The sequence below is a fragment of the Cervus canadensis genome, chromosome 6 (assembly GCF_019320065.1).
Source record: "Cervus canadensis isolate Bull #8, Minnesota chromosome 6, ASM1932006v1, whole genome shotgun sequence".
Lineage (NCBI taxonomy): Eukaryota > Metazoa > Chordata > Mammalia > Artiodactyla > Cervidae > Cervus > Cervus canadensis.
The window spans coordinates 65869579-65881853 of NC_057391.1; the positions used below are offsets into that span (position 1 = coordinate 65869579).

At 36.6% G+C, this 12275-nt stretch overlaps 1 protein-coding gene and 1 long non-coding RNA gene across 4 annotated transcripts in view; one reads left to right on the forward strand and one right to left on the reverse strand.

Annotated features, from left to right (window-relative positions):
- Positions 1 to 5925, forward strand: part of ARID4A (AT-rich interaction domain 4A) — a 58485-nt gene extending 52560 nt beyond the window's left edge. For all 3 annotated transcript variants that reach the window (XM_043472197.1, XM_043472199.1, XM_043472198.1), the window contains exon 24: positions 4052 to 5925. In XM_043472197.1, coding sequence (XP_043328132.1) covers positions 4052 to 4155 — 104 coding nt within the window. In that variant the 3' untranslated portion in view covers positions 4156 to 5925. The remainder of the gene's footprint in view (positions 1 to 4051) is intronic.
- LOC122443704 overlaps positions 1 to 12275 on the reverse strand; it is a 17397-nt gene continuing 5122 nt past the window's right edge. The window contains exons 2-3 of the long non-coding RNA XR_006270091.1: positions 2704 to 2831; positions 1 to 222 (exon numbers count right to left, since the gene is read on the reverse strand). This is a non-coding gene — a long non-coding RNA (uncharacterized LOC122443704). The remainder of the gene's footprint in view (positions 223 to 2703; positions 2832 to 12275) is intronic.

Here is a 12275-nt window from a genome sequence, read left to right on the forward strand (position 1 = left end):
TTAGTCGGGTGGCTTTTCTTGTGGAGCACACGCTCTCGGGCGCATGGGCTTCAGTAGCTGCCGCTCACGGTAATTGTGGTGATGGGCTTTGGTGCTCTGTGGCATGTGCAATCTTCCAGGCCAGGGTTGAACCCAGCCTGTGTCCCCTTCATTGGCAGGTGGACTCCAGTCCACTGCTCCACCAGGGAAGTCCAGAATGAGACTTTTGAAAGGGACTAGGAGCTGTTTTGCAAAATGTGTGATTTTACTAAATGTGGGTTCTCAAGAAGAGCCTACTCGCTCTGAATATCTCTTACTGTTCAACAGACATTTTATTGACTGTCTATTAACAGGCATTATATATTATGGGGTTTATAAAAATGAAGAGGCATATGGCTTCTTCTCTAGCAGATTGTCTTGTTGGGATCGTTAAGTCATTCCTAAGCAACTACTGCATAAGATACTTCAGCTCTACAACATTAATGCACATATACCATATGCCAGGCCTTTTTTCAGGTGGTGAAAGTACAGAGATGAATGAGATACAGACCTTGATCTCAAAGTCTTACTGTCCAGTGGAACTGTGTGTTGAGAGTCCTAAGAGTGATACACAAGTATAGGTGGAAGGAGAAATGACTTTGATATAATCATAAAGACAGTAGCATCTAAGCTAAACCTTAAAAATGTATAGGATTGACTTTAGTTAAACATTGTCATGCTCATGTCTACCCCAAGCCCAGGCCTCACTAAAATAATAGAAAGAAAATTAAAAGCCCTATACACAAGGACAAGAGAATGGGACAGCAGATTGACTGTGGCCAACAGGAAATGAGAGCAGTATGTCAGCACATGAGAGAATGCTAAAAACCTAAGCTTGTTTATCCTTGTAGTGGGACCAAACAAGGCGAAGCTAATTCACACTTCACCCCCCAGAAAAGCTCTGAAGGCAATGTGAAGTGTGAGGCTGAAAAATGGAGACTGGTTGAAATGGAAGGAGAAATTGGATCCTTTCATCCCACCCTGTAAAGCAAACTACCTTTTCCCCTAGCTTTAGCAAAAAAAAAAAAAAAAACCAGGAGGTTAAGTTATTGGAGGCTGGAAGGGATCAATAGGCTTATAGACAGACTCAGGAAACCAACCATAGCTGAAGTTCAGTGAAGGTTAAGTGGTATTAAGTGGTAAACCAAAAAGAGGGAGCTTGAGTGAAAGTTGCCAGTAATGAATGATGAGACTCCTAATCCTTTTCCAAACAAAGATCTCATCTTCTTAGCCCTCTGAAAGCTGGTAACTAAGCTTATGATCATTCCTGGAAGAAGACTGAAAGATTCTTCTAAAGAAACTGGTCAATCCAAAAGAAATGATCTAACAGAGATACCAGCATTTGGAGGTTCCTGAACCAAAAAGCAAGTTCCTTGCCAATCACTACGTGTGCACTGCCCAACATTTAAAAGCCTGACATCCTCATGTACAGCTTCCGATTAGCTTAATGCTCCTTCACTTAAATATGGAAGTGAAGACCAGATATTTGAGGAAAGCCCCTACATAAAGACAGAAACCAAAATAGAAAATGAGAACAAAAAAGAACTTGGACAATATGCCATATAAAAACAACTATAATTAATGTCCAGATTTACAGGAAGGATACTGCAGTCTTGAAACAAGAATGTGGTGGTGACTTAGTCACTAAGCTGTACAGATCCCATGGACTGTAGCCTGCCAAACTCCTCTGTCCATGGGATTCTTCAGGCAAGAATACTGGAGTGGGTTGCCATTTCCTTCTCCATGAAGCCAGCATATGAGACTATTAATGAAATTCAGAGAATGTGAAGGATCTATTAAAAATAGGGTAGTAAGAATAAAAAATAAAAAGAAGGATTAGATAACAAGGCTAGAGAAATACCAGTAAAAAGTAAAAAAGATAGTAGGAGAGAATAAGAGAAGTATAGGACCTGGCTGGGAGATCCAACTTCTGATTCATAGGCTTTCTAGAAAGAGAGCACTGAATAAACATAGGAAGAAGTTGTCATCAAAGACCTAAAAAAATTTCCAGAACTGAAGGAGATGGATTAGAAGTTTAGGACTCACTGTGGCCTCTATAAAGAATGGGGCGGGACGGGGGATGGGTGGGCAGGAATCACACCAAAGCAAATTATGAAATTTCAGAACACTTTGGATAAAGGTAAGATTCTAAAAGCTTACCATGTATGTGTTATTCTCTCAGTCATGTCTGACTCTTTGCAACCCTATGGAACTGTAGCCCACCAGGCTTCTCTGCCCATGGGATTTTCCAGGCAAGAATACTGGAGAGGGTAGCCATTTCCTTCTCCAGGGGATCTTCCCGACCCAGGGATTGAACCCATGTCTTGTACATCTCCTGCATTGGCAGGTGGGTTCTTCATCACTAGCACCACCTGGGAAGCCCTTTACCATATAAAGGTACATACAAAAAGATGGGCCTCGGAACAGCATCAGATTTCTCATGTCAGATTTCTTGATGGTGACATTAAAACTAGACGCCACGTTATGAAGATAACATGAGATCCAACAAAGAAGGAATCCCACATAGGAAAACAATAAGGAAAATCTCAAGATGATGGTGAATGGAAGCCCTAGAATGACTACTGCATAGCAAGCCTACAAAGCAGCTATTTCAGAAATAGGATAGAACAGTAGGGGAGGGCTCTAGGAGGGGTGTCCCTTTAAGGAAAAAAAAAAGTAAATTACCTGATAGGCTTGCCCATCTTGAGAGAAGTGTTCTATCTATGGCACGTAAGGGATGAATTACTGATAGAATGGCCTGTATCATATGTGGTCTTGAAGCATTCGACTCCAACTCCAGCAGTTCTCAATTCCTGGAAATATGGTGGAACAAAAGGAAAGAGATTTGACTTTCCATGTTTGTCCTTTTCTTGAAAAACTAAATAGCAATAAGTCTACAGAATTTTTAAACACAAGAAGAACAAATCAACAAATGGAACTTTTTTCAGAGAACTTTTTTTTTCCCCAGTTATTTGTATTAGTTGGAGGCTAATTACTTTACAGTATTGTAGTTGTTTTTGCCATACATTGACATGAATCAGCCATGGATTTACATGTGTTCCCCATCCTGAACCCCCCTCCCATTCAGAGAACTGTCAGTTGCTTTGAGTTTCCTAAAGGTCATACAGGTTTCCGACAACCAAGAATATAATTTTCTTATGGTCTTCTTCCCTTTTTTTTTTTTTTTTAATTTGTGGGTGTGAAGTGAGTTATTAAAGTGAAACATTGAGTGGACTAGCATACATATTGACTTCTAGCATACATATTGGAGTTTGTAGTAATGAGTTAAATACATTGACAGTACACACACTGAGGGAGGTCCACCTAAATAAAAATTAAAACTTCAAGTAAAATAGGAATAATTGGGCAAAGATTGGCAAAAGGTAGAGCTCTGCAAAGAAGTATAAACTAAAAAATGGCAAAGCAGCTGATGCATAGAATAGTGATCTTTAATCCATGCTTCTGGAGCATTTTGCTCCATTTGGGCACTTTTTCTAGTCACTCAGCCACAGTTCCATCCTGATCCCATGATTCTGATAACCTGATCTAGATTGCTGCTCTTTGCTTATGAGACTCTTGTGTCCATCAGGTATATTGGGACAGGATAAAGATAGGAAGCCAATGGTTAGCTGGTTACAAGAAATTTTCTAGGATGAGGGAATTCTTTTAGGGTCCTATAACCCAGAGAAAGGCAGGAATTTGCTGCAGTGAAAACTTATCTCAGGGTGATCTTGTTTCTGATTTGGGGACAAGGTGGTTTTCTTTCAGGGATCTTTCAAGTAGGAATTTAAGAGTTTATACCTAGTCTTTATATTTTATGGTGCCTTTTTTGAACTCAGTTACTTAGTGATTAGAGACTGATTCTACTCAGTTAAGCCAAACAAAATTTTTGCTGTTGTTAATTCCTTCATGCACCATTTGAGAGGACTATAATGGAAGTGAATAATGTTAAGAATTTATTTCTAATTTGCCAGTGGTTGGGTATCTGTGTGTGATAGTTTTCCAGTCTAATGTAGCTTGTTTGATTCCACAGTGTCTCATGCTGGAGCCTCCATGTCATCTGCTTCATCAGACACTGGAATGAGTCCCTCTTCATCATCTCCCCCACAAAACGTACTTGCTGTAGAATGCAGGTGATAAATGTTTTCTCTGCCTTCCCAGCAGTTTGCTGCCATGGACATAAATCCCCAAACCCTGAAATACAACCACAGAAAGCACTCAACTGGTTTGACATTGCTAAGTATATCCTGTACACTTTTCAAGGCTGGATTTTATCTGCTCCCTTTCTCTTTTCTTTTTTTCTGTTGCAAAAAATAAGCTGATTAGTAACTGAAGTTTAGGCAGCCTGCCATATTTGTCATAATTTTTCCTTTATAATTTTTTTTTCATTTTTTTCTTGTGAAGATAGAAAAAGGGCACTTAGCAAATTTGAAATTGTATAATAAAGCTTTCAGGTGTTACAGAAATCATAGATAAGCAAGTGCACATGATAAACATCAAAATATTATCCAGCTAAATAGTTACTGCTGCACTTTCACTGAGATGTATTTGAACACTTGGTGAGTAGGGGGTTTATGTTGTGTTTTTTTTAATTGTTGTTGGTTTTATTATTTTTGTGGAAGCACTTGCTATTTAGAACTGCCAAAGTATATGTTCAGCAGTGTGCCCAGGTTTAAGGTGTAAATGGGACAAAATAAATTGTGAAAGGAAGTGTAGTTGACTGAAAACTACAGTTGTAATAAGTCTTCCACTTTTTATAGGATTTTTGAGCACACAATTATGCAAATATTTTAATGTTTATTAATGTTTACAGTGGAATTGTGAATAAGTTTTCAGTGGACTATCTTATCCCTTGACAAAAATATTTTGTCTTTTTTCTATGTAATTTCAGAGTTTTTATTTTGTTACAAAAAAACAAAAATGAAATATATAACAACAATGAAGTTATTTAACAAGATTTCTAAAGCTGAAAATTTTGTGTAAAATAAGGTATTATCTTGCAACTTGTTAAATATATTTATTCAGACATTGGATGTTGTATTTTTATGTATTTTTTAAAATATTAATAAAATTGAAAAAAAGAAAATTCTAGGTTAATTCACTCTTCAAATGACAATAGCTCTCAGCTGTCCCTTTTACAGGAGGTTGCATCCAGCGGCTTTGCCTGTATTGAAGGGAATCTGTCTCAGTCCTTCAAACAGTGTAGAACTATATAAATGGGCATCTGGATCATTAAAGTATGTCCTTGTTTAGAAACTTTGGCAGTCCTAGTATTTAAACCATTTTGAGGATCAAATTTTTGGTTGCCCTTAAGATATTTTGTCACAGTTTTTATGTTTGCTATACTGCCGAATAAATTTATATCTCCCAAAGTTGAGATGCGACAACTAAGTAAAGCAATTATGTATGCTTTGTTTGTGAATTGTTTCACAGACTGATACATTTTGTAAATAATTCTTCCAAAATCATGTATTTAAAGCATTTTTGCCATATACATTATGTAAAAAGGTGATTTTTTAAAATCAGTTTTTAAATTCATGTTTGTACATTGAAAGGGGTTTTTTTTAAACCTCCTTTTCTGTGTTTAATATGCTGTAGAGTAATAACCTAGATGCTCTAGACTGTATATCAGGATCTGATTTACAAGAACAAAGTCAGAGCCAAACACTAGTGATGGCATAGCATTACTGAAATCATTGTTTCTTAATTTCATTTTACCACATTGTGAACTTGTGATTCAGATTCCTTCCATTTTCGCAGAGAATTAAAAACAAAAAAGTACTCTTGTAAAATGCACTTTTCTGTCTTTTCTTTGCAAAGCAGAAGTATTTCAATGTAAAATAAAAATGGAGCTCAGTGGGCAGTATTAATAAAGGCCATGTTTTAAACATAGGCTTTACATTTTCAGTTTTCATTTAAGTGATTGTTTTTTTTCTCCCTAAGTGCCAGTAACTCACAGTTGGAAAATCAGACTTCACAAAACAAAGCATATTCAATATATTCTATATATTCTTCTGTCTCTACAATTAAATATTTCTAGTACTTAGTTATAAAAATCTTAAAACTGTGTCATTCTAATACAGTTGGAACCAAGAGGCAACCTTACATTCATACATTAGATATTTTAATGATTTATCAGCTTGAATATTGTCCTTTCTAATCAATATAAATCTGGTAATGAAGTGTTGAGACCTTGCTCCAGAGAGCAAAATTATATATTCACTGAATGGGTACATGAACACTGTTAAAATCCTTTTATTGGGGCCAGTGGCCGGAAAGTACTATGAAAGTAATTGAATTTGGAAAGAGTATTGATGAGGTATTAAATTCAAACATTCACCATATTTTTTTTTCACCATATTTTGAGATTAGCTAACCTTTGAGTAGATAGCTCTTCTATATGACTAAAAAAATAATAAAGGTACTCTTTAATATCTAAAATGAAAGGTGCTATCTATAAAATCAACTTTTTTGAAGATAATGGAGATTTGTTTTAATATCCAGGTGTGCTTTTACTGTAAAATTTCTGGTTTTCCTGTTCTTCACTAAGATATTTGTACTTAGCACATACATGCTCTGTCTTCTACAGAATTACTTTAAATTGGAAATCTTTATGCACTGTGCTGTTAATTTCTTTATATACCTTTCTTATAAGCCCTGTAGTATAACATAGCTATCAGCATCGTGTAAGCATTTTGAAGCTCTGAATTTAATCACACATAAAAACAATTATTTGAATTCATTCATCAGCAATTTATTGGGAATCTTTGATGTCCCAGGCATTGTGCTAAGGCCCAGGAGACAAAACAGTGAACGTGACAGAAAAAGGCCCCGGTATTTGTGGACTGCGTAATCTAATGATCTCTATGTTAAACAGTTACGCTAGGTAATTCTTATCTATTGGCCTGATTATCATATGAAGTTATGGTGTGCCATGAGAAAAATGATAGAGTTCAACTAGTGTGAAGGCAAAGGTGGTCTGGGGAGGCTTTGCAGAGAAAGCAAACTGAGCCCCAGTGAGGATTATAAATTGGTTAGACAAATAGGAGGAGAAATATGGCAAGTAAAATGCTCAGGCACATTGAGGAGAAGGTGGTGGTAAGAGAACAGAGCTGAGGCAAAAAGGGGCAGGAGCCAGGTCAAGCAGAGGTATTTAGGCACTGCCCAAGTCTTATATTCTTCCCCATCTCTGCCTCTTGCTTCTGTTCCCCCACCACTCTTATCCCTACATATTCAGAACTATTTTAAGAGCCACTTTTCCAGGAAGCCTTTGCTGACTTCTTAACCACGCCCAGAATATCACTCTCCTTTATACTCGTATAACATGTTCAGTCTTTAATATTTTCTTGACATCTTGTACATTACATTTGTTTATGCATGTGTCTTTCTACCTTACTAGATGTGTAGTTCCCTAAGTACTCCTCAGTCACAGGGGTATCCCACTAAGTGCCTGGTGGCAGCACCTAAAATGTAGTAAAATGGTCAAAACTATGTTTACTTCAATTAAGATTTGAATTGCCATTGTATTTTTACTAATGATGCTTATGCACAAAGTCAGACATTTTAAAGTTGTCTTTGGTGTTCCTTTCATAAAGTGATTTAAAAATAATATTTGAAAAGTGTAAAACTTGACCAGCAGTCTAATCTCCAAAAAAATACCCTTAAGCTGATGAGTTCTTTTTCCTCTTCTCCTTGTTTCTTCTTCCTTTTCCATTACTCTCCTGTAGTTACAGGTTTTTATCCCATTACAGGAAAACTACCATATGTCATAGCATTCATCATTAGTGAATACTGAAAGATTTTAAACACAATAAGAAGAGCAGTGTTTCTAATTTTGGAATTTGTAATTAACATAATTATGAAGTCATCTTCATTCTATAATTTGTACCACACAAAATTCACCTTGAAAAGTTCTACTTTTGAAAAACTTAAGAAACTTCCATGTAGATACAATAAATGAGTACTCTACATAATAAGTAACTGGATTTCTTCTCCAGGCTGTTACATTAAATAAGACAATCTGAGTCAAATCATTTTTTAGTATATCTCATGGGCTTCCCTAGTGGCTCAGTCCATAAAGGAATCGCCTGCAGTGTGGGAGACCTGGGTTCAATCCCTGGGTTGGGAATATCCTCTGGAGAAGGGCATGGCAACCCACTCCAGTATTCTTGCCTGGAGAATCCCTATGGACAGAGGAGCCTGGCAGGCTGCAGTCCATGGGGTTGTAAAGAGTTGGACATGACTTAGCGACTACACACAGCACACGTAAAAATTATGTTTATCTGAAATTCAAATGAACAGTTTTGGTGATGCAGTCATTATCTCCACAATTAGCCCTATAATAGAGCTAGTTTAAGGCAGTTATGAACACAGACTTAACTGGTAGTATTCCTTTGATTGGACACCTTTCCCATCAATAGCTAACTGCTCTTAGAAATTCTCTTTGATCCTTATCCAAACCTCGACTCAAAAACCTAGCCTAAATCTAACTGCATTAAAATTAAAAACTTCTCTAGGAGAAGACTGAATAATTATGAATAAAGCCACTATAAATATTTGAATACAGGTTTTTGAGCATAAGTTTTCATTTCTCTTGGGTAAGCACCTAAGAGTAAGTTTTGTATGACTGTACCATTTTGCATTTCCACCAGCAATGCACAAATTTCAGTTGCACTAAATCCTTGCCAGTACTGGATATTGTCAAGTGTTTTTGTTTTTTAGCAGTTCTAATAGTTGTGATATTTAGAAAGATCAAGTGATTTGCCCATCTTCAGCTTATAAATCCTATTAAGGAGAATTTCAGACCCCATAAGTTCTCCTTAACCATACCAAGTGTTGGGGTGGATGCAGAATTCAAACTCTTACACCCTGCTATTAAGAATACAAAATGGTACAACTACTTTGGAAAAATTTCAACAATTTATTAAAAATTTAAACATATGACCCAGCCATTCCATTCTTAGAAACCAAGAGAAATGAAAGCATGTCCGTACAAAGTAACAAAAACTTGAAATAACCCAAATATCTATCAGCTGGTGGATGGATTAATAAATTATTGCATATCCATACAATGGAAAACAGCTCAGCAATGAAATAGATGAGACAGGTAACAAATAGTTGACTCAATTAAGCTGAGTGAAAGAAGCCAGTCAGCAAACAATACACACTTTATGATTCATTCTAGAAAATACATATTAATTTATAGTGACAAGCAAACCACTGGGTTCTTAGAAACTTTGTAGGGGCTATGGAGTGGGAGAGATGGGAGGAAGAGATTACAAAGGGGCCAAGGAGACATCCGGTGGTTATGGCTGTATTCATTATCTTCCTTGTTAAAATGATTTCATGGGTGTACACATATGTGAAAATTAATGAAAGTGTATCCTTTAAATGTGTGCAGGCTGAACATAAAACAATCTTCTAAAGCATAGGAACATGCAAACCCAAACCCAAGGTCTGTGGTTGGCTAGTTCAGAACTCAGGTTAATCAAGTTGGTGATTTTTTTTTTAGCCTGGTGAAAGTAAGGAGAGATTTGTGCTTTTTCCCATCAAAATATGTTATGACCCTTTTGAGGTTCCTTCATCTGACCAGAAATCTTAAGATCTTCCTGCTAACACAGGTAAAATAGGCCCAGTATATCATTTCTCAATGTTGAGTATAAACAGAAATCCTATTTTTCATTATTTACCTAAGCTAATTTATGTAACCTTTTCCTCTAATAGCTGAACATTTCTCAAATACCTTTTTGAAATACTGATGCTATTAAATTGAAAATTTTACTGTTAACAACTTTGAGTAGTCACTCCTGAATTAAGATTTTCTGTGATCTTCATTTCTTGTTATTAGACTTTATACTGTCATCCTGTATAAGTTGCTAGTTTAATAGAGAATCCTGCCTTATAGTTTCATTACACTTTCTGATTCACTGTGTCTTTAGCTTCCATCTGTTTTCTCCATTGTCTCAAGGTTTCTTCCCTCTACAGTGCCAGTCACCTGCCTCCCCTCTCTCTAACCTCATTTTGGAATGCATTGTCAAGCATTTAACCTGGCCTCTGGCAATTTTGCTGAGTTAACATATTATTAGTAATAAACGACATAAGTAAGAGGTAAGGAAATGGGTAATGTCTAAAAGAGAGTAATAATATTAAAAGGGCTTAACATGCAGAAATCAGTGGGGTTTTTTTTAATTCACTGGTTCATTTAACAAACATCAATAGACTGCTTCCTGTATACCACATTTTCTTTAGTGGAGTATGATTTTAAGCACAATAGACTCAATTTGCCAGTAATGGGCTTCAAAAATGAAGAACTACCTTTAAAATTGATAAGCCTCTAGTCAGGCTGATTAGAAAGGAAACAGAATAGAGAAGACACAAATCACCAATATCAGGAATGAGAAAGTGGCATTGCTGCAGACTGTCTATAGCTATTATAGGGATAATAGAGGAATACTATTAATATCTCTATGCTAATAACAACTCAGGTGAAATGGAAAAATTAAAAGACATAAATTACCTAAATTCACTTAATAAATATATAACCGGATTAACACTATTATCAAATGGAATTAATGTTAAAAACCTTCCCACAAAGTGAAACTCAAGATCCAGCTTTACTGTGAATTGTACCAAATATTTAAGGAATACATAATATTAAAACTAAGACAGACATAATACGAATTCATCAAACTCTTGCAAAAACTGAGGATGAAAAAAAAAAACAAAAAACTGAGGATGAAAGAATGCTGCGGATGGACTCTATGAGCCCAGCTGTCCTCTAACGTCAAAACTAGACATTGCAAGAAAGGAAAACTAAAGACCAATATCCTTCTGAACATATATGCAAAAATTCTAAACAAAATTTCAGCAAATAAAATCCAAAAACATATTAAAATGAAAATAGAACATGAGTCAGGGTTTATCTTAGGAATGTATGGTTGATTTGATATTCAAAAATTAATATAATTCAGATTAGTAACAAATTAAAAAAGAGAAACCATCAGATGCAGAAAAGGCATCTGACAAAACCCAACATCCATTCCTTAACAGACAGAATAGAGGGCAACTTCCTCAACCTGATAAAGACATCTATCAAAAGTCTACAGTTAATATACTTAATGATGAAAGAAAAAGAAGTCATAGGCATTCAAACTGGTGAGTTTAGCAAGAATGCAGGATGCAAGATTAACAGATGAAAATCAATTGTATTTCTACATTGTTACTATTGTTTAGCTCCTAAGTCATGCCAGACTCTTTTGTGACAGCATTGACTGTAGCCCTCCAGGCTCCTCTGTCTTTGGTATTTCCCCGGGGCAAGAATACTAGAGTGGGTTGCCATTTCCTTTTACAGGGGATCTTCCTGACCCAGGGATCAAACCTGGGTCTCCTGCATTGGCAGGCAGATTCTTCACTACTAAGCCACCAGGGAAGCTCTATTAATAGGTATTAGCAGTAAATAGTCACAACAGACTGATTCCAAATAGGAAAAGGAGTACATCAAGGCTGTATATTGTCACCCTGCTTATTTAACTTAGGCAGAATACATCATGAGAAATGCTGGGCTGGAAGAAGCAAGCTGGAATCAAGATTACTGGGAGAAATATCAATAACCTCAGATATGCAGATGACACCACACTTATAGCAGAAAGTGAAGAACTAAAGAGCCTCTTGATGAAAGTGAAAGAGGAGAGTGAAAAAGTTGGCTTAAAGCTCAACATTCAGAAAACAAAGATCATGGCATCCAGTCCCATCACTTTATGGCAAACAGATGGGGAAACAGTGTCAGACTTTATTTTGGGGGGCTCCAAAATCACTGCAGATGGTGATTGCAGCCATGAAATTAAAAGATGGTTACTCCTTGGAAGGAAAGTTATGACCAACCTAGACAGCATATTAAAAAGCAGAGACATTACTTTGCCAACAAAGGTCCGTCTAGTCAAGGCTATGGTTTTTCCAGTAGTCACATATAGATGTGAGAGTTGGGCTATAAAGAAAGCTGAGTGCCGAAGAATCGATGCTTTTGAACTGTGGTGTTGGAGATGCCTCTTGAGAGTGCCTTGGACTGCAAGGAGATCAAACCAGTCCATCCTAAAGGAAATCAGTCCTGAATATTCATTGGAAGGACTGATGCTGAAGCTGAAACTCCAATACTTTGGCCACCTGATGCGAAGAGCTGACTCATTTGCAAAGACCCTGATGCTGGGAAAGATTAAGGGCAGGAGAAGGGGACGACAGAGGATGAGATGGTTGGATGGCAT